The following is a 19257-nucleotide window of genomic DNA, read 5'->3' as shown; positions in this document are numbered from 1 at the left end:
CAATCAAATCTAAATACAGTAGAAGCTTGTTATAACGACAACTTTTATAGCGACAAAAGCTCTCTATAGGGACATTTTTCGATCCCTTGAAAAATATGTTGATGTTATATCTATTCTCTATAGCGACATTTCTCTATTACGATGGTCCCTTGCGATGTCGTTATAACAAGCTTCGACTGTACAATCCAAATCTAATCCTTATCCAGTTTTTTTTCCAAAAAAAAACTTTCACAATTGGAACTAAATTAAACATTTGTTTGTCACATTCCTATCGCCTAACAAAGAAAATGGAATAGGGTAGATGGTCCAATAGTTCTGAACACCTTCTTACCCTACGTTCATGCTAACCTTCCGTGGCGCAGCACGCAAATAGCTTTTGCGTCTTCTACTTCACAATTTGCATATTATTAACGTCTTATCGAGCATGTTTGATGTTTCGTGTGAACTTTTACTCCGCGAGCACGAAACAACAATGGCAGCATACCTGCAGCGGTAAATACCTTACGATAAGAGCGTTCCATGCAGGGCGGGTTTGCGTGCGAGTATGCTTAAAGGCGACCGCAAATGATAGTCTTCTAATCTGAGAAAAGTCCTTCGTCGGGTTGGGTGGACAACCGCGGAGGAAAGTGTTTGCGCCTGGCAATAAATCACTTTTGCCTGACCTACCCGTCTATATTTATACAAGTTGGCTTCAAAGTGTGTAATTAATAATCGCTTATTGTAGAGGAAAGTAGTCGAATATAAAACTACGTCTTCAGATATTGGAATATTGCAATAATATAGTTTAATAGATGAACGATTAATTATAGGGTAAATAATCTAATTTTTGATCCATAGATGGAACAATCTTTTTTTTTTTTTTTTTTGAAATAAATTCAAACATCACATGAATTTCTGGTCCTTGGGACCTTCCTAAGCCGAGTGGTTAGAGTCCGCGTCAACAAAGCAAAGTCATGCTGAAGGTGTCTAGATTCGATTCCCGGTCAGTCCAGGATCTTTTCGTAATGGAAATTTCCTTGACTTCCCTGGGCATAGAGTATCATCGTACCTGCCACATGAGATACGAATGCGTAAATGGCAACTAAGGCAAAGAAAGCTGTCAGTTAATAACTGTGGAAGTGCTCTTAGAACACTACGCTAAACAGCCGGCTCAGTCCCAGCGAGAACGATAACGCCAATAAGAAGAACAAGGATTCCACAAGGGCTAACGCTTATTATTACAGTTATTCTTTCAGTCATTTCGATAAGGATTCCTTCAAGAAATAATCTAAAGTTCTCCAAGCAATTTTTAGAAAAAGAAAAAATCGAAGGATTATTATTGAAGGAAATCTATTGGAACGCTTCCAGGAAACCATCAATCAATTCGACCAAACATTACTCATGAAGTGCCTCTCAAAATTTCTAGATATTTCACCAGCATTTTGTCCAACTCTTCCTGCAGTTCTTCCAAGAAAAAGCCTTATGTATTTTTCAAAAGTTCGTTTAAGGTTTAACATCAGCAAATACTGTAGCAATCATACCAGTTATTGCTCCGTAACTTATTTCTCCAGAGTTTCCGTTCTATGTTTTTAAGGAATTCAGGAAATAATGCAGGATGATAACCAGGGATTTGATTTATTTTATTTAAATGATTTTAGCAACTATTCTCGAAAATATCACAAGAATTCCTCAAGAGTGCAAGAGATCTTACAGAAATAATTACAAATTTGTACAAAAATTTCATCAGAGACTACTCAAGAATTTCCTGTTCATGAAAAAATTGGGTCCTAAAATGTTCACTGAATTCTTGTTTTTATTTGATAATACGAAAGAGCATGGTCTTGCAACTACTTTAGCAATTTTTCCAGCTCAAATAACGGCTGTAACATATGTGAATTTGTTTTTAAAAATAATTCCAAATATGAACCTTGACACTTTTGATCATGTTTGACGTTCACATTGTCGACAAAATTGCCACAGGGCTTTTTGTTTTAACACTGGGGTTGTTCCTATCTGACATTTCGGAAGGGACACGGAAAACAAAATATAACCACAATTTTGAGTTAAAACCAAAGAGCGTGACAAGAACTCAAAAACCGAAAAAAAAAAATGTTTTTTCTGGATCTAAACCAACGAAAATTATTTGAAAATTGAGTAAACATATCTTTCTGGCCTAAACTTAGACGGTTGGTACTAAAATTGAGACAGGGCTTTAGGACAATACTCCAGGAAAACTTTTCTGAAGACTACCTTGGGGACATTTTCCAAAGAAATGAATCAGGTCATGGTTAAAACTATAGTTCAAATCGGATTACGCCTATTCTAGTCTAGGCTCAAAAGAAAATTCAACTTCATTTTTGACGTAGGACTACGTCTTTCTTCTCTATATAGGAGTGAAATTGGAATTTGAAAACCAAGAGCGTTACGTTAGCAGGAAATATTTTAAACGTTTATAAATTTTTACTTTTTACGAAATTCCTTGATTAGCACCTCAATCGAAAGCCAAGGCATTAAAGGTTCATGTCGTTCACTCACTGAATCCCACATACCTGTCCAAATAGTTTAATAACTGTTTTAAAAAAAGAACGTTGATTTCAAGCAAATCTATTAATAGGGGTGCTAGAGGAAAGTTGGCGTCATTTGCTTTTTACTCCCCGCTTGGATCGCATCTCAGCAGGCAACATGGGGCCCAGATAGCCGTAGCGTTAAACGCGCAGCTATTCAGCAAGACCAAGCTGAGGGTCGTGGGTTCGAATCCCACCGGTCGAGGATCTTTTCGGGTTCGAAATTTTCTCGACTTCCCAGGGCATAGAGTGTCATCGTACCTGCCACACGATTTACACATGCAAAAATGGTCATTGGCATAGTAAGCTCTCAGTTAACAACTGTGGAAGTGCCCATTAGAACACTAAGCTGAGAAGCAGGCTCTGTCCCAATGGGGACGTAACGCCAGAAAGAAGAAAAGAAGCAGACAACATATTGGCTTGCTCTAACCAGGCGTGCTTCTCAGGCACAGACATCGATATCAAATTCTTGCTTTTCTGACATACGATGTGATTTTGATTACCATGAATGAATGTAGCACATCGTACTAACATCAAACTTGAAAACTAGCCGGGGGTATATGAAAAACATTGCCATTTTATGGTCTTAAAACGAACATTTGCTTAACGTGTCCATTATGCCCCTAATTCCCCTACGAATGCGAAAATGGCAACTTTGGCAAAGAAAGCTCTCAGTTAATATCTGTGGAAGTGCTCATTGAACACTAAGCTGAGAAGCAGGCTCTGTCCCAGTGAGGACGTTATGCCAAGAAGAAGAAGAAGAATTGATAATACGGCAAATTGAAATTTACGGTGGCGATGACGAAATCGATGACTGGGTACTTCTCCGAATGGAGAGTTCCTCACTGTTCTTAATTTCACAAACCATTACATTCTGAATTATAACTAAACAACTCCCACTGATTTTTTTAAAGTATTTTACTTTGAAATCCAAAATTCTGAAAAAGCTTTCAAACCAAATGACAGATCTTCCTTTAAACCGTAATGTAATTGAATACTTACAATCACAGCACCGATCATCTATCATCAAACATCCTATCATCTGCAAAAAGCTACCGCACTGTTGTTAGAGTCTGACCCAGATTTGATCGAAGTTGTGTCCATAGTAGCCCTACGTCAACCCAGCGGTAATGTAACAGACATTACTCACCCCCTATTTTCTGATGCTTTGTGGGGAAAAGGGTAAGTCCAAGCCCGCATGTTGTGTACGCGAAATTGTTCGGAACGCTGAGCTGGGAAGCAGGCTTTGTCTCAGTTGGGATGTAACGCCATTGATAAGAAGAAGATTCCAAATTCCAAATTCTTAATTTAAAATTCCAAAATCCAAACACTTAAAACGGATTGAAACGACTTATTATAAGGCTCGAAATGATTAAAAACGATTTACAACGGCTTCAAACTGCTTAAGGTGAAGATGAATCGAAGCCAAACCTCAAATTTTCAAGAGCACAAATTTGGAGAACCAAACATCCGTTAAAGCAGAAAACATAATCGATTGGTCACTAGCTGATGGTGACCAATCGGTTAGGTTTTCAGCTTAAACAGGTGTTCGGTTCTCCAAATTTGTGCTCTTGAAAATTTGAGGTTTGGCTTCGATTCATATTCGCCTTAAAACAGCTTAAATGGCTTAAAACGGCTTGAAATGGCTTAAAGCGGCTTAAAACATATTGAAAAGGCTTAACCCCTCTACCTGCAGCTTCATTTTTTTACCGCAAAATGAATATTCAAATCGTTATAACTTTTTTGTTTTTAAATATTTTTGCACCATTTTTTCACAATTTGTCAAAAAACTCTTCCAGTTTAGAAATCCGTGTCGATATTAATTATCGGTCATCTGGTTTTAAAGATATTCCGATGTTCCTTGGGGGACCGACATTTTCCATACAAAATGTCTTTGGCGGCCATTTTGTTTTTGATCAATTTATCAAAAAATAAAATGTGGGCTATATAATGCCAGGTAATAAGAAGCTTCTCTGAAAAAATCATACAAATCGGTTCAGTATTCTTGGAGATATCTGAAAATTACGATATGATGTTTTTTGAATTTTTTATGATCTTTATTTGGCCAGCGTGGTTCCAGAAACCTAAATGGTCATTACTTAAATACGGCTGCACCAAATTGCTCCATTTTTTTCACAACATACTCTCATTAATGTATTGTTCCGAAGAGTGAATATCCAAATACGATTAAAATTCTGTAGCCTGAGAAATTAACGGGGGGCTCTAGTTACGGGTCGGTCCCCCAAAGAATTTTGGAATATCTTCAAAACCAGATGACCAATGATCAATATCGACATTGATGCTAAAACTAGAAGAGTTTTAAACAGCTTAACAATGGCTTAAAACAGCTGACAACGGCTTACGGCGGCTTAAAACAGTTTAAAATTGCTTAAAACTGCTTATTGTGGCTCAAAACGGTTACAATAGCCTAAAATGGGCTTAAAACGGTAATGGCTTAAAACGGCTGTAAAGGATTAAAACGGATTAAAATAGCTTAAAACGGCTGAAAACAACTTAAAATGGGCTTAAAACGGCTCACAAAAATGGCCCTCCGATGGCCTAAAATTGTTTAAAACGGCTTGAAATGGCTCAAAATGGCTTGAAACGGCTAAAACGTCTTAAAGCGACTATAAATGGGCTTAAAACTACGTAAAACGCCTTAAAACAGCAAAAATAAACTTAAATTGGATTTAAACAGCTAGAAACAGCTCAAAATAGGCATAAAACGACTCACAATGGCTCAAAATGGGCTTAAAACGGATTTAAACAACTTAAATTGGCTTAAAACGGCTGCAAACGGCTTTAAATGCCTAAACCGGTTCATATAGTGGGGTTCCGTTTTTGGCAACAAAGTTGAAATTTTCAGTTGCCAAAAATGAAACCGTGCCAAAATCGGACCCCATATTTTGAATTTTATTTTTCAACTATTTGTTTTGAAAATATCAATAGAATGTTATTACATCATCCTAATGGAACCATATGGTATGGAGACTTCGGAACGGTTCACTCCGAAGCATTGCTATGATTTTATAGCCCCGTAATATTGATTGTGGCAATCGTTATACATATTTTTCATGCTTCAACGTCTTCAACGATTTTTTAGAAGCTTTATATACACTATTTGTATGAGTGGGCTATGCACAATCAGTAATCGCATAAGAGACCTTTATTCAAGAACCGGACATTTACTTAAAACTATGTATGAATACGAAAAAAATAAAATAAAATGTTTTACTGTATTCTTAAAAAGACATATTTACAAAACAAAAGCGCTGAGTATTGCAAAACGGTATGAGCTTTTGTTTAATTTAATGAAAATTAAAAATCAGTTTCACTTTTAAGCTTTAGTGTAAAATTTGACTAAATTAGGTATGTTTAGAATTGCTCCTTGCAATTAATGTTAACAACTACATCTCATGATCCATAAATGCGAAATGATTTTAAATTGAGCTTATGAAATTTAACCTACCTTATGAAATAAACAGAAATTTTAAGGATCCTCAAGAGCCTGATAGAAATCTACAGATTCTCGTAAGGAGTCTTCAGGAAAACGCTAGGGCTCTGAAGCATCTTGCTAGAAATCCGTAGGATCTCGTGTAGAATTCTCTGGATCTCGCTATGGATTTTGCTAGAAATAAACATTTTGGGATTCCGCTGTGATACTGCTGAAAATTCTGAAGTCTCCGATGAAAATTTTGAAATGTTTGCTAATTTTAGGCTACCACTAGCACTCATAAATTCTTCTGGAAACCTAGGGGTTTTGCCATAAATACTTCTAGTAATCCACATTATCCCGCTAAGAATTCACAGGACAGCCTTGAAATCCTGAGTGTTCATTATGAATCACCAGGTTTTGGACATAATCCCCAATAACCAAATATACATTCTCAGGATCCCACAAAAAGTTAAATTAAAACTTGATATCCGTCGAAAAAAAAATCCCTATTTTAGCTTTTCCCCGATTTTGTCGACCCTAAATGTAGTATGGGGCTGACAAAATCGGGACATTAATCTATTTGTATCTACTACTGCAGTGTGTACGCAATGTATGTAACTAATAATAACAAGAACAGTGAGCTAAAAAGGTGAGGCGAAATTTATGATTGTAAGCTGTTCCAAAGAAGAAAAGTATTTTTAGGTTTATCACCTACTGGCAGACTAAAGTGGTCTGGTCACTCAGTATAAATAGAAAAGGGATTGGTCTTACTGGAGATACTGGAGGAGATTAATGTCCTCATAAAACGTTGCGAATGCATGACCAATGACCATCCCGAAGTAAATAAGCGCTTAACCCATTAACGCCCGAATTATTTCACATTTGTAGTAATCACCTGATTCTTTCTGGAGTATCGCAATATGATAAGAGAATGCTAAAACCGTCATTTAAATGAAAATCTACGGTCACATTTTGTTACAGTACACAGTGGGTCATATGTACGCTAAATATTGAAAAAATAAAAATCTTTGATTATTTTCACAAATGTTTGAAGGTGCACCATACCGCACTCAAAAGTTACAAGATATTATGACAAACATAATCTAAACGGTAATAACATGTTACCATTAATATAATTAACAAAAAGAGGTTTGTTTGAAAACTACATCACAAAATGATGCTGAATGTGACATGTGTACAAAGCACACACAAGAACATGCATTTTAGTTGCATGCAAACATACATACATTCATACACATCACGGAGAAAAAACAACCTAGTTTGAAACAACAACAAAAATGGTTGAAATTCAAACTAAAATTTTTGTTGTTTCGAAACTAACACTTGTTGTTTGTAAACCAAAATTTTGTTTGAAACAAACTATCTACATTATTTATTTCCAAGTTATATTTTTCTGATTGAACAACAATGATCAACGTTGTATCACTAATATTTTAGTTGTTAGCAAATAAAATTTTGTTCATTTTTATGAAATTTCAGTTTGCACGATACCTTAACGAATTTCTTATATCAAACCCAAAAATAATATTGATTCAAACAACACCACACATCGAAACAAACTGATTTTTTTTTGTAGAAATAACAACCTAAGAATTAGTTTGAAAAAAGCTAGATTTTTAGATTGTTTGCGAGCTTTCATTTTGTGTTGTGCCTGAAAACAAATTGTCATGTAAAAATATGAAACTTACTTATAAAATATTACAACCAGAGTCTAAATATTATAAGATGCTGAATGTTCTGTTGGTTGGTTGGTTTGACTTTATTAACGAGATTTTTAGCCCTGGGCTAGTTCATCTCGGGACCAACGGCTTTACTTCCCTTCCGAAGGAAGTCGTCACTATAATTTTAGTGACTATCTCGGGGATGGGATTCGATCCCAGGTCCTCGGCGTGAGAGGCGAGTGTTCTAACCACTACACCAGGTCCGTCCCCAGTGAATGTTCTGTCAATAATTCAGGTAATTATTACTTTGTGTATAATGATACATATCCTAATTTATAAAGCTCAAACAAATTATTTTGTTTGCAGAACTATTCGAATAACATGTACGTGAGCCGACAAATGCTGAGATTTTAAGTTTTTAGAAGTATTTCTTTCATTAGTTTTCGTTTACGTTTTGTAAAATATATTTATTTTCCTATTACAGTATTACTGTTGATAAAATGTCTACTAGTAGCGGAAGATTTGGCGTAGAGCTTAGTGGCAAGCATTAGCGGCATTATTGATTAGATGGACGAAGTCGCCGGATGCAATCCCGGAATACCAGTGAACTTCGATTTTGTCAATGATATTAAATTTGTTTGATATATTATTGTACTTTTTATGAACAAAAGCAAATATATAATATGTAGTTGTGGTTTGGATATTTATAATTTTTGTTTTAAAATGATTAAAACAAAAATAGAGAGAATATAACCAGAACGTTACTTCAATAAATTTGTTGTTTGTTCCAAACTGCACCTCTTGTTTGTTCCAAACTAATTTTTGGTGGATTCAAACTAGAAATAATGCTTGATTCAACTATTTTTTTTCGTTTGTTTTGAGAACTGTCAAAATCAAATTAGTTATTTCTAACAAATGTTCGTTGATTTCAAATAAGACGGCATTCAATATTTAACGCAGTATGTTAGTTTATTTCAAACAACGCGATTAGTTGCTTCAAATTGAATTTATGTTTGTGCAAAATTCAACCTAAAGTTTTGGTTGAAACAAACCAAAATTTGTTTGTAATTACTATATTTTTTTCTCCGTGATATAGCCGCAGTAGTCGCATTCTCCTCCTATATTTTACGCCAGCCTCGTTAGTATTAAATGGTTACGGGGCACACACTTATAAAATTTTACACGAATATGATATTTTTTGTCGTAATAAAAACCACTAAGGGTTTAGCAGGATTCCAAAGATATTGACATATTGTTTCTACAGGATTCTTGAAGGCATCCCACAGGATTCCCTCAGGATTCTCGAAGAATATCACAGAATACCAAATGGAATTTTTCCAGGATGCTCATGAAAAAAAACACACGGAATTCCCATAAGGTTCACAATTCCCGCAGTATTTCTACACAATTCCCAAAGAATTCTTACAGGTTTTACAAAAAAATCACTGAGAATTCTCACATGACTCTTTCTAATAAGACTAATCCAAATTCCCAAAGTATTTCTACGAGATTCTCTCAGGAATACTAACTATTTGCTATATAACTATAAGATAAGATTTCAACAGGACCTTCACAAGAGTCCCAGCATTCGCGTAAGATTTCCAATGTATTTTAAAACTTTTTGCTCACTATTTCCGTAGAATTTTTACAACATTTGCACTGTCTTTCAACATAACTCCAACAGGATTCCCACAGTGTACCCTTGAGTTACCATCTAACAATTCCCACTGGAATGCCAGAATCCCTACCAGAATACAAGCATCTACACTAGAATCTCAAAATCGGCACTGAAAATCCATGATCTATGCTGGAATCCAGGATCCACACTGGAATTGAAGGATCCACACTGGAAACTCAAACTCTCCACTGGTATCCCCATATCGCACTGAAATCCTAGGATCCGCATTTTAAATCCATACTGAAATACAGGATCCTCAATGAATTCCAAGGATCTACACTGGAAATGCAAAATACTCACTGGGGCTCAAATATCTACACTGAAATCCAAAAATTGGCACTGAAATCTCAGCATTCACATTAGAAAACAAGGACCCATGTTCTAATCCTGTGGTTCACACTAAAATCGCAAGATCCATACTGGAGTATCAAGATACTGAAACCCCAAGGTCCCCACTGACATTTCAGGTTTCACATTAGAATTACACGAACCATGTAACAATCCCAGGATTCAAACTGGAATTTCAATATACACAATGGAATACCAAGATCCACACTGACACACTATGATCTGAACAACAGTCCCAGGATATACATAAAAATACAACAAACCTAGTGGAATCCCAATATTCACGTTAGAAGTCAGTAATGCAGCAACACAATCCACACTATAATCCTAAGATTCACACTGGAACACTTGGAACCAGACTGGAACACCAGGATCCACTTTGTTATTCCAGGATCCACACTGAATTCCCAGGATTCACACTGAAACCCTATGATCCACATTGCAATCCCAGAATCCACATTGCAATCCCAGAATCCACATTGCAATCCCAGAATCCACACTGGATTCCCAGTATCCACATTATATTCTCAGAATCTTTGCGGGATTCCCAGAATCCTTACGGGATTCCCAGAATCCTTACGGGATTCCCAGAATCCTTACGGGATTCCCAGAATCCTTACGGGATTCCCAGAATCCTTGCGGGATTCCCAGAATCCTTGCGGGATTCCCAGAATCCTTACGGGATTCCCAGAATCCTTACGGGATTCCCAGAATCCTTACGGGATTCCCAGAATCCTTACGGGATTCCCAGAATCCTTACGGGATTCCCAGAATCCTTACGGGATTCCCAGAATCCTTACGGGATTCCCAGAATCCTTACGGGATTCCAGAATCCTTACGGGATTCCCAGAATCCTTACGGGATTCCCAGAATCCTTACGGGATTCCCAGAATCCTTACGGGATTCCCAGAATCCTTACGGGATTCCCAGAATCCTTACGGGATTCCCAGAATCCTTACGGGATTCCCAGAATCCTTACGGGATTCCCAGAATCCTTACGGGATTCCCAGAATCCTTGCGGGATTCCCAGAATCCTTGCGGGATTCCCAGAATCCTTGCGGGATTCCCAGAATCCTTGCGGGATTCCCAGAATCCTTGCGGGATTCCCAGAATCCTTGCGGGATTCCCAGAATCCTTGCGGGATTCCCAGAATCCTTGCGGGATTCCCAGAATCCTTGCGGGATTCCCAGAATCCTTGCGGGATTCCCCAGAATCCTTGCGGGATTCCCAGAATCCTTGCGGGATTCCCAGAATCCTTGCGGGATTCCCAGAATCCTTGCGGGATTCCCAGAATCCTTGCGGGATTCCCAGAATCCTTGCGGGATTCCCAGAATCCTTGCGGGATTCCAGAATCCTTGCGGGATTCCCAGAATCCTTGCGGGATTCCCAGAATCCTTGCGGGATTCCCAGAATCCTTGCGGGATTCCCAGAATCCTTGCGGGATTCCCAGAATCCTTGCGGGATTCCCAGAATCCTTGCGGGATTCCCAGAATCCTTGCGGGATTCCCAGAATCCTTGCGGGATTCCCAGAATCCTTGCGGGATTCCCAGAATCCTTGCGGGATTCCCAGAATCCTTGCGGGATTCCCAGAATCCTTGCGGGATTCCCAGAATCCTTGCGGGATTCCCAGAATCCTTGCGGGATTCCCAGAATCCTTGCGGGATTCCCAGAATCCTTGCGGGATTCCCAGAATCCTTGCGGGATTCCCAGAATCCTTGCGGGATTCCCAGAATCCTTGCGGGATTCCCAGAATCCTTGCGGGATTCCCAGAATCCTTGCGGGATTCCCAGAATCCTTGCGGGATTCCCAGAATCCTTGCGGGATTCCCAGAATCCTTGCGGGATTCCCAGAATCCTTGCGGGATTCCCAGAATCCTTACGGGATTCCCAGAATCCTTACGGGATGGGATTCCCAGAATCCTTACGGGATTCCCAGAATCCTTACGGGATTCCCAGAATCCTTACGGGATTCCCAGAATCCTTACGGGATTCCCAGAATCCTTACGGGATTCCAGAATCCTTACGGGATTCCCAGAATCCTTACGGGATTCCCAGAATCCTTACGGGATTCCCAGAATCCTTACGGGATTCCCAGAATCCTTACGGGATTCCCAGAATCCTTACGGGATTCCCAGAATCCTTACGGGATTCCCAGAAATCCTTGCGGGATTCCGACCTGGGATTCCCAGAATCCTTGCGGGATTCCCAGAATCCTTGCGGGATTCCCAGAATCCTTACGGGATTCCCAGAATCCTTACGGGATTCCCAGAATCCTTACGGGATTCCCAGAATCCTTACGGGATTCCCAGAATCCTTACGGGATTCCCAGAATCCTTACGGGATTCCCAGAATCCTTACGGGATTCCCAGAATCCTTACGGGATTCCCAGAATCCTTACGGGATTCCCAGAATCCTTACGGGATCCCAGAATCCTTACGGGATTCCCAGAATCCTTACGGGATTCCCAGAATCCTTACGGGATTCCCAGAATCCTTACGGGATTCCCAGAATCCTTTACGGGATTCCCAGAATCCTTACGGGATTCCCAGAATCCTTACGGGATTCCCAGAATCCTTACGGGATTCCCAGAATCCTTACGGGATTCCCAGAATCCTTACGGGATTCCCAGAATCCTTACGGGATTCCCAGAATCCTTACGGGATTCCCAGAATCCTACGGATCCAACCTTACGGGATTCCCAGAATCCTTACGGGATTCCCAGAATCCTTACGGGATTCCCAGAATCCTTACGGGATTCCCAGAATCCTTACGGGATTCCCAGAATCCTTACGGGATTCCCAGAATCCTTACGGGATTCCCAGAATCCTTACGGGATTCCAGAATCTTACGGGATTCCCAGAATCCTTACGGGATTCCAGAATCCTTACGGGATTCCCAGAATCTTACGGATTCCCAGAATCCTTACGGGATTCCCAGAATCCTTACGGGATTCCCAGAATCCTTACGGGATTCCCAGAATCCTTACGGGATTCCCAGAATCCTTACGGGATTCCCAGAATCCTTACGGGATTCCCAGAATCCTTACGGGATTCCCAGAATCCTTACGGGATTCCCAGAATCCTTACGGGATTCCCAGAATCCTTACGGGATTCCCAGAATCCTTACGGGATTCCCAGAATCCTTACGGGATTCCCAGAATCCTTACGGGATTCCCAGAATCCTTACGGGATTCCCAGAATCCTTACGGGATTCCAAGAATCCTTACGGGATTCCCAGAATCCTTACGGGATTCCCAGAATCCTTACGGATTCCCAGAATCCTTACGGGATTCCCAGAATCCTTGCGGGATTCCCAGAATCCTTGCGGGATTCCCAGAATCCTTGCGGGATTCCCAGAATCCTTGCGGGATTCCCAGAATCCTTGCGGGATTCCCAGAATCCTTGCGGGATTCCCAGAATCCTTGCGGGATTCCCAGAATCCTTGCGGGATTCCCAGAATCCTTGCGGGATTCCCAGAATCCTTACGGGATTCCCAGAATCCTTACGGGATTCCCAGAATCCTTACGGGATTCCCAGAATCCTTACGGGATTCCCAGAATCCTTACGGGATTCCCAGAATCCTTACGGGATTCCCAGAATCCTTACGGGATTCCCAGAATCCTTACGGGATTCCCAGAATCCTTACGGGATTCCCAGAATCCTTGCGGGATTCCCAGAATCCTTGCGGGATTCCCAGAATCCTTGCGGGATTCCCAGAATCCTTGCGGGATTCCCAGAATCCTTGCGGGATTCCCAGAATCCTTGCGGGATTCCCAGAATCCTTGCGGGATTCCAGAATCCTTGCGGGATTCCCAGAATCCTTGCGGGATTCCCCAGAATCCTTGCGGGATTCCCAGAATCCTTGCGGGATTCCCAGAATCCTTGCGGGATTCCCAGAATCCCGGATTCCAGAATCCTTGCGGGATTCCCAGAATCCTTGCGGGATTCCCAGAATCCTTGCGGGATTCCCAGAATCCTTGCGGGATTCCCAGAATCCTTGCGGGATTCCCAGAATCCTTACGGGATTCCCAGAATCCTTGCGGGATTCCCAGAATCCTTACGGGATTCCCAGAATCCTTGCGGGATTCCCAGAATCCTTGCGGGATTCCCAGAATCCTTGCGGGATTCCCAGAATCCTTACGGGATTCCCAGAATCCTTACGGGATTCCCAGAATCCTTACGGGATTCCCAGAATCCTTGCGGGATTCCCAGAATCCTTGCGGGATTCCCAGAATCCTTGCGGGATTCCCAGAATCCTTGCGGGATTCCCAGAATCCCACGATTCTGCACTGGAAATCCTCGATCCACATTGGCATCCCAAAACAAAATCTGCACTCTGGAATCCCGGAATCCACACTGACTTCCGGCACAGGATCCATTCTATAATTGTTCAGGAATCTCTGATTTGCAAACCACGCTTATTACAGTATACGACGAGCGTGGTGATGCCGATAAGAGCTGGTGACAAAACAGATATGTTTTATGCTGACAGCGCAACCTAGTGGAAGAAATCTGAATTAAAAAACTTGTCATTGGACTGCCCTTAAGGTCTTTCACAACTTTGCCAAAGATACCAGCCATTCATTGTGTCTAAAAAATTAACTGTATTCAAAAATGTTACTGATCTCAAAATAGATCACTGGGCGTTCGAGGCATCTGATCTCAAAATAGATCACTGGGCGTTAATGGGTTAAGGGAGCCCTTAGTAGTTGGTGAGATTTTGGGGAATATCGACGACAATGGAGCGCTTGAATATAATTGGTGTGTAGTTGACCTGCTATTCAAATGAATAAAGCAACAGATACGATATTATTTACAAAAAAAAGAAAATTTAATGATGTTCAAAAATGTTGCCAAAAACGGATCCATTTTGTTGCCAAAATCAGGGGTACCAAAAATGGAGCATGCCAAAAACGGAGCATGCCAAAAACGGAATCCCACGTAATTGCTTAAAACGGCATAAACAGCTTGAAACGACCCAAAATGGCTCAAAACTGCTTAAAATGACTTAAAACGGTTTAAAACGGCTTGAAGCGGCTTAAAATAGCTTAAAACGGCTTAAAATTGCTTAAAACAGCCTAAATCGGCTAAAACGGCTTAAAACAACTTAAAATGACTTAAAACGGCCTCAAACAGCTTAAAGCGGTTTGAAACTATTGAGCCATGAAACGGCTAAAACGTTTTGACACAGCTTGACACCAATGAAAATGTCTCAACATGGGCTCAAAACAGTTCAGTTCCTTAAAATGGCATGAAACGGGTTTAAACAGCTTGAAACAGCTTAAAATGGACTCAAAATGAGCTTCAAACGGCATATAATGCTTGTTTTAATTATGAATCGTGGTTTTACGGCTAACCAGCCGAGTGGAAGTTTAACAACTACCGAGAAGCTAAACATTACATATAATTTGCAATTGGATTAGAAGGACAAATTGATGTGAAGATTTGCGAAAAAGTTACACGTCTTCTCAGTGAGAATCGAACTCACGACTCCCCGATCTCTAGTTGCGCCATGAGAGGACTCATGAACGCAGAAGTTAACCTGAATTCGATTTCAGCTCAATAATCACGTGGTTCTTTTTCGCAAAGTGCTCCTCTTTCGGAAGAATTAGATGTCCATCCAAACACAACGCTTTCTATATATATATCCAATGCCTAGCCCGAGAGCGCATTGTTTTTTATGTATAGAAATAGCACACTACACTAGCCAGCAACTGCGCTGGCTGAGGTATCTACACTCAAAATAATCCAAACGTCATTGTTACGTGAAAACATACGTGATTTTTTTCCATCGCACTTTCCACGTAGCTCTCACGTTAATCATAGGTAGCCCAGAATGAACGCATGAACTTTTGAACTTCGTCCATTCCACCGTCGCTAAACGTAAGAGCTACGTGGATTTTCCGGTAGCCTTTACAAAGCGTTTCAATAGGACCTAGATGGTTTTGCATTAAATTTAACTGTAATAAAGACCAATCTTATTTCTAATAGGCTTTGGAAGAAAACTAATTCCCAATTGGAAAGTGTAAACAAACTTAAAAGATTGTGATATTTTATTGTCAATCTGAGCATTTTGAATCCTGTTTCCCCAATTTTGTGAGTTTGGTCTGTCTTGTTGTAGCCTTTGCGTGCTATAATTGATAGAGGTTATAAATCACATATAAAATATGAAGTAATGCAGGGATTATTCAAAGCATATTTACCTTGAAATCAATCTTACACAGTGTTTAAAGCAGCAGCAGCTTCTGAAGTTCTTCAAAAATCAAGCGGGCGCCATCTTAGGATTTGAGCTCAACACCGAATGTACGTACACTATGCAAATGTCAAAATGAACTCAGGCACCTACGTGAATTCCACGTAAGAGCGATAGGTAACCTCAGTAAACATTACCGAGTCACTATTTGGTGGTTATGAATGGTTTAGTGATCTTTATCTTAGTCAGGTAAAGTGAAGGTAAAATGAATTTGGAATGATCTACGTGATTTTTCACGTAACAATGACGTTTGGATTTTTTTGAGTGTATTGTGTGGGCTTCCAATGGGTCGCGACGTTCTCAAACTACCGGTTACGGAACATGAGTCCGTTACTTGATATTGATTCAAATTCAAGCTTTTTATATGATAGTGAATTTTCAATCAAAATAACGTTTTGATTTTACATTTTTCGATGGATTTCATTTTTCGGTTTTATGCTTTTAAATACAGTGTTTTTACCCTAGTTCGATTCAAGCAAAATTCTAAATTTACCTTCTCTCTTATTCGTTTCAGAACGCAAGCACGGTGCACGATGAGAAAATCGCGCAGGCACTGATCTCCACCTACGCTCCAATACCAACACCACCTCCGCGCATCTACCCCTGCCACAGTGCCCAGGTTGGGGCGTTGTGGTGCCCCAGGGTCATGTTCGAGCGTCGTCCACTTTTTGGGGCTCTGATCGTGCTGACGCTGGTAGTCACAATATGGCACATGTCGCTTCAGGAAACCGACAGCAGCGGCACCACCATCGGCATCGGCGACCCGGCTGGCATCGCGCCACCCCACCCGCAAGGCCCCTCCCACACGCACTACGCCCCTGTAGCAGTGCCTTCACCTAGCAGCAACTACTACTTCTATGCCTTGTCCAAGGGAGGAGGAGCAGGAGCAGGAGGGCTCGCCGGTGATGGCGCAGACACTTGGAACCATAGTAGTGCATCACCATTATTAGTCAATCCAGTCGAACGGTTGCCAAAAGATGATTATACCAATTTAATAGATTTAAAAGATTTTAGATTCACTATCAACTTTAACAATTGTAGTAGCGATAGCGAAAGGAGTAAACGAGAAATCGCGCGACGAGATAGCCTTAAGAGTGACGAACGACGATCACCGTTAGTTTTAGTACTAGTGCATTCGGCACCAACCAATTGGTACAAGCGCAATACGATCCGTGATACCTGGGGACAGTATGACCCGCGAGCGAAGCTCGTCTTCCTACTGGGGGCAGTCAACTCTAGTACACTGCAGCGACGGATAGAGCAGGAGAATCGTATGTACGACGACATCGTGCAAGGCAACTTCCTGGACGCCTACCGCAACATGACCTACAAGCACGTGATGGCACTAAAATGGTTCACATATCACTGCCCCGAAGCCAAATACATCCTGAAAGCGGACGACGACGTCTTCGTGAATACTCCCGCCCTGTACGATGTGCTCGAAACGGCCACACAGAGGCGGAGGTTACTCTTCTGCCAGGAGATCCAGAAAGCGCCAGTCAAACGAACTCATCGGTCCAAGTGGTACGTTAGCATACCGGAGTACCGCAACAAGTACTACCCCAGCCACTGTCCCGGCTACTCGATAATCTACACACCGGACGTGGCGTTCCTGCTTTACCGCGAAGCGCAACAGCAGCCGTACTTCTGGATCGACGACGTCCACATGACGGGTACGATAGCGCAGCGGATCAACGCCACCATCACCCCCACGGGCAGCATGCTGCTCAACAAAAGCCAAAAAGATGCCATCATCGAGAACAGGCTGAACGCCACCGATCAGTTGTTCTTCTTCACGACGCCGGACCTGCGGCAGGGCGAAATCCGGCAGCTCTGGAAAGCGGTAACCGTCGCGTCCAAGCGCAACACTAGTAGATAGTGATCGGAATTGGAACACGGAATGCGGATCGCGCAGCAATGGACCACCGGAAGAGGAAGGATTTGAAGTCGAGATGTGTATGTGCGTGCGAGAGGGTATGATTAAGGTACGCTTTAGTGTGAGCAAGTGTGCCGCTTATATGGGGGCGGAACCGGAATTGTGTAGGTAGAACATGTCGAAGAATTCTAGTTTGTGTGACAATTGTAAGGACGCGTGCATGATTAACCGTCCCCTCGAAATTTTCCACGTATTATTGATATATTAGTATTAAATAGTGAAGACTTTTCTCGAAAACATTTCATCCACCTTGATCTGAGTTTGAGCACTATACCCAATTATGAAAATCATCAATATAGTTTTCTCGAACTATAAAAAAGGTGTTTCATCGTTGCTTTATACTGGATTGTGATTTCAAATTTAAAAGGATAAATATTTCAGTTATCGCGCAATACTTCATGATAAATCTATACCTTCAATTATTTTTTAAGAGATCTCGTTTCTCACTTATTTGCTTACGGGAATGCGCTGAACGCTAATCGGAAATGCTCCAGATACTCCAGAACATGATCGTCGATAATATCTTGGACATGAGTCTATGGCAAAATGTCATTAGTCCAATACGTAACAGAGCAAAACAAGTTGAGACAAACTGTGGAAACATTTGAAAAAGAAAGAAGAGATAATTTCCTTTGATACGTAAGTTTCATCACCGCTTTTTAAATTTTGTAGATGTTTTCATCGACTTTTTTCACCGAAAAAAGTCGATGAAAACATCTACATAATTTCCTTTGAACAAACCAGTTTTGACAATTTGCCTTTTTATATAGGGTGACTTGGCTTTCTAAAAGCTATTGGGCTCAATATTTGCATCAATACTTTCAGCATATGAGCGCATCTTACTGCCCAAATTCAGAAGATTTGGATGACTGAAAAACCCTATGAAAAACAGAACAAACCAACCGAATATACCTAAGCCTTCATACCATATTATTCACTAAACAGTGGCGCTGATGCTATTGCGAGTACTGCGAGTCAAATCAAAATATTAAATTTGAGCTGTGGTCCGCATAATTCTCACAAAAATCCTAGAAGAATGTAGGGATCTCTAGCGGAACCCTGTATAAAAATAACGCAACTCTGAGAATTTCTAGACAAATCTTGCAAATTCATAGTGCGATCCTGGGAATACTAGAACAATTTTGAACAACAGTATCAAAGCGGAATTTGAGTATTCCTAGGGAACTCTGGGTTCTCAAATAGATCCTGTGCATGCTTAATCTTCTGTCTGTGCGGTTGTCTGTGTTTTGGGGTCATATTGACCCCAAGTTCAAATCGTGATAACTTCGTCAAATTTGAACGAATTTTCGTTTTTTTTTAAGCTTCGGAAAGCAAATTTAATTGAGTTTTACTAAAAAGTATAAGAAAATTCGAAAGGGGGAT

The 19257-nt window shown here is 40.7% G+C and overlaps 1 protein-coding gene across 7 annotated transcripts in view; it reads left to right on the top strand.

Moving 5' to 3' along the window:
• LOC110675977 (lactosylceramide 1,3-N-acetyl-beta-D-glucosaminyltransferase) overlaps nt 1-19109 on the top strand; it is a 193641-nt gene extending 174532 nt beyond the window's left edge. For all 7 annotated transcript variants that reach the window (XM_021842170.1, XM_021842167.1, XM_021842164.1 and 4 more), the window contains one exon: nt 16453-19109. In XM_021842170.1, the coding sequence (XP_021697862.1) occupies nt 16585-17817 (1233 nt within the window). In that variant the 5' untranslated portion in view covers nt 16453-16584 and the 3' untranslated portion in view covers nt 17818-19109. The remainder of the gene's footprint in view (nt 1-16452) is intronic.
• The last annotated feature ends 148 nt before the right edge of the window (nt 19110-19257 follow it).

This window comes from Aedes aegypti, chromosome 2 (genome assembly GCF_002204515.2).
Source record: "Aedes aegypti strain LVP_AGWG chromosome 2, AaegL5.0 Primary Assembly, whole genome shotgun sequence".
NCBI lineage: Eukaryota > Metazoa > Arthropoda > Insecta > Diptera > Culicidae > Aedes > Aedes aegypti.
The sequence above is the reverse complement of the archived record's forward strand: the minus strand, read 5'-3'. Positions and strand labels throughout refer to the sequence as shown.